This window comes from Cynoglossus semilaevis, chromosome 10 (genome assembly GCF_000523025.1).
Source record: "Cynoglossus semilaevis isolate Cse_v1.0 chromosome 10, Cse_v1.0, whole genome shotgun sequence".
Lineage (NCBI taxonomy): Eukaryota > Metazoa > Chordata > Actinopteri > Pleuronectiformes > Cynoglossidae > Cynoglossus > Cynoglossus semilaevis.
The window spans coordinates 16,536,795-16,540,455 of NC_024316.1; the positions used below are offsets into that span (position 1 = coordinate 16,536,795).

At 38.4% G+C, this 3,661-nt stretch overlaps 1 protein-coding gene across 1 annotated transcript in view; it reads left to right on the plus strand.

Annotated features, from left to right (window-relative positions):
• Positions 1–2,695, plus strand: part of LOC103385304 (ankyrin repeat domain-containing protein SOWAHC-like) — a 14,595-nt gene extending 11,900 nt beyond the window's left edge. Inside the window, exons 9-11 of the mRNA XM_025059150.1 lie at positions 1,072–1,144; positions 1,486–1,581; positions 2,093–2,695. Of these exons, the coding sequence (XP_024914918.1) occupies positions 1,072–1,144; positions 1,486–1,581; positions 2,093–2,277 (354 nt within the window). The 3' untranslated portion in view covers positions 2,278–2,695. The remainder of the gene's footprint in view (positions 1–1,071; positions 1,145–1,485; positions 1,582–2,092) is intronic.
• The last annotated feature ends 966 nt before the right edge of the window (positions 2,696–3,661 follow it).

The following is a 3,661-nucleotide window of genomic DNA, read 5'->3' on the forward strand; positions in this document are numbered from 1 at the left end:
TTATCTTAAATTTTTTTTCAAAAAACTGGGTGGCGCCCCCCAGGGGGGGGGCAAGAGATTTTTTTTTTTTTTTTTTTTTTGGGTCGCCTCACATCATGTTTAGCAGGAGTTTACGAATAACGTCTTTTGACTTCGGTCGTGAAGGTTTGTGACTTTGAAAATATGTGTCCCCACAAAAAAAAGTTTGGGAAACACTGGTTTAAATCTCCAGTTCCAATTTTAATCTTTTTAGAATATTTGACTTTACCTTTAGTTATAATCCGTTTTCCAACCAGTTTTCAATTTAAATCACATTTTTGTTATAATTAATTACCTGCCTACATTTTTTGTCAGCTAACTAGTTGATCAACTAGTCCATCAAATACATGGCGTAGTTGACCACAAATCAAATCTTATTTATTGTACACCGAGTCACTGAGGTCTAATAAGAACCAGAATATTTCAATAAGCTAACATGTCATTTAGTTCAGTACTAACTAACCCTTCTACAGACAGCTGTATTGGAATGACCATGTGTTAAAGGTGCACTCCCACTAATTCTCCTCCATTCTTCTGTTTTCCTACAGCATGTAAGTATCCAGTCGTTCTGCAGCGGTGCTGACAGGTGCGAACAGTAGAATTAGCCGCATCGATTCGAGGCCATGAAAACCTTGTGTGTGAAGATGCAGCTGCACCGTCTGACTCCTAGCAGCGCTCGGCTAATAAATCATGTCACGTCACCTTAATTGTTTCCCAAAACAGTGCGTCCGTGTGTCGGCACGCACAATCCCGAAAGTGTGCAATTTTCAGCGAATTACCAGGCAATTATGTTTGTGTCATTATCTGCTGTTTCCATAACCTTTGCTAATTTGCCTGTTTTGTTTTCACGTCTTGTTTTCATTGGCTGCGCGTTTGGACGTGGGAAAATAAAAGGGGGTGAGTACGAAAACCCAGTTCCAGTTCTTTGACACAGTTACACACACTTGAACTTAACCTGGTTAAAAAGATGTCAGTTATAGAGTCATGAAGATTTTAAATTAAATATTATATTAAAAACGTGTTGGTCTGGTTTGCTCCTGTTCTGCTCCTCAGGGTTACACACCTCTGCACATCGCCGCCCTACACGGTCACCAGAATATGCTGCAGCTGCTCATAGGAACATATGGTACAAATTACTGTCATTTGAACATTTGAAGAAGAGACGGCTGCAATAAAAGCAACTTTTGGTTCAGGAGTTAAAGCCTAGATTTAAAAAACTCCAATTTCTATCATTATGGCAAAAGTTTTTTTTGTTGTTTGTTTTTAATTTAAATATGGAGAACAATAATCCATCAGTTGTGTAGTTATTTCCTGATTCAGAGTGAGAAAATTCCAACGCTGTCTCACAGAACCGTTGTTAGCTGAGGTTGTTAGTTTTCTTAACGTGACTTTTAGCTTTTCGTAAGCGTTTACACAACTTTGTTTCTAGTTCTTTCGTCCTTTACATTGACCTTCTCCTCCCCTCAGGTGCCAAAGAAAATGTCAGAGATTACAGTGGTCACCTGGCCGGCCATTATCTCAACAACAAAGAAGCTGAGGTTCAAGACGAGGAGAGTGAGCTGCGTGAGTGTCTCCGCTCAACTATTATCAATAGAAGTGATACTTAGCCACACTGTGGAGAAGCGGTTAGTGTTCGTGCCTTACAATTAGAAGATCAGATCTCCTGGTACATTTGTCTTAAAACAGAGAGCTTTGATATTTGGTCGGTTTTTCATACATAACTGATCATTGGTGTGAGGTCCTCACTGAGTGACTGCTAGCATTGGCTACAGCTCCCCCAGTGGCTGAAAAACCATCCTGATCCTCATGTTTTGTTACTAAGTATAAGATCCTAAATAATCTTATGTCACCTCTGTTCCATTTCACCTGCTGCTCATTTGTTCCAGCACAAATTTGAAGTAAATAGAAACACATCATCAGCAAAAAGAAGCATCTTTTGTCCTACAATGTATTTCCTGTAAATAAAACAACTAAATCAGGATTGGTTCTTTAAAAGAGAAAATTAAAAATTAAGATATTTATTTTGGTAGATTTGACAATATTTTCATTTTTTGTTTGTTTGATATCATCGTAGAACTCCAAGTACCTCAGGGAGCTACAGGGAACCGGGAGCGGCACAGGAACAGGAAGTTGGTGTCACTGTTTCACTCCAAGAAGAAGTGGGGTTCTGCAGAGGACCTGGCCCCAATCGAGGAGGAGAGGACGACGTCACATCAGCTCGCCCCGCCTCCGTACAGACCTCGGAAATTCTCCCGCTGAGCGGAACACCAGAGTTTCAGAGTTTGTTGAAACCTCCACACATCAGGTAAAAAAAACAAAACACAGACAGTGCTGCACGAAAAAACTGATTCAAGAAAATCCAACAGAAACCACTGAGTAGAAGAACTTGAGACGGATCACCTCTACACATGTATCATCAGTATTAATGCCTGATATCGAAGGGATTTTTGAAGCTTTTCAATTTTAGTGGAAAAAATCTTAATTTATTTGTTTACAGATTAGCTCAGGCCACAGGCATGTTGGTTTTTTTTTTTGGTTTTTTTTTAAACCTGCCCTTGTTTGCATTGAAGTTACTGACAGTTATAATGTAAAGCTGTTGATAGTTTGTTTGGATTTTTATTTACCATCAGATATCATAAAAAAGGTGATTTTAAAAATAAGCCAAATGTTTTATTCCTTTATTTACCATCAGATATCATAAAAAAATATATCAAATAATATCAAAAAATTAGCCAAATGTTTTATTCCTTTTTTTCCCCCTATATCAATATTGTGATTATAATTCATACAAAATTAGGTAATTTCTTTTTTTAATTTTCTGACTAGTTTTGTCTCACTGTAGTTGTTAGTTACAGTATTTTTGGAAAATAAAACCACATCTAATATAGGTTATATCCCTAAGCTGTTTTTATATAAATGTATGTGTGCATATATATATGTATGTATACATATATACACATATAATGTGGAATATATACTGTTTGTTTTAAAATACTTTTGTTTTTTTATTATACCTGTTAAGTAGACTCTTATACTACCATGTATATTTCAGTCCAGACCAGCAGCCTCTGTTTCATTATTTGCACACTATTTATAACATGAAGTTATTTTTCATATTAAACTGAAGTTCCTATAAAGGACATCACTCGTGATTTCTGCACCTGACGACGTTTCTTCCACTTTTTGCTCAAAACTCACTTTCTCTTTCCTGACTTTTTTTTTTTTTTTTACAAACTAAGCAGAATTTTCGGGGGCTGCCTTTGATCTTCTTTTTAACTCCCTGACTTTGCGGGCTCCAGATGGAGTAAATATGGGCCCTGCTCACACTAAATACAGCTTTAAAGCCTAATTCCTGATTAGCTGAAAAGGGCAGCACTTGCTCTTGGGTCTGTGATATCACACAGCACAGAGGGGGACAGGGGCAAGTGTTTTTGAGCCTCATTTTTTTTGAAACAGGATTGTTGTAGGGGTGTGGGGGGTGTTAAGGGGGAGTTTCTGTAATAGATACTTATCTTACTGCCCTCCAGCCCCTCAAACAAAGTCCCCCTCTGAAGAGATTAGAACCCAGGGAGGGCACATTAGCTCTAATCCAATGCTTTGAGGCCTCACCCCCACCGCCCCCCCGTCCCCTCCGTCCCCCCCG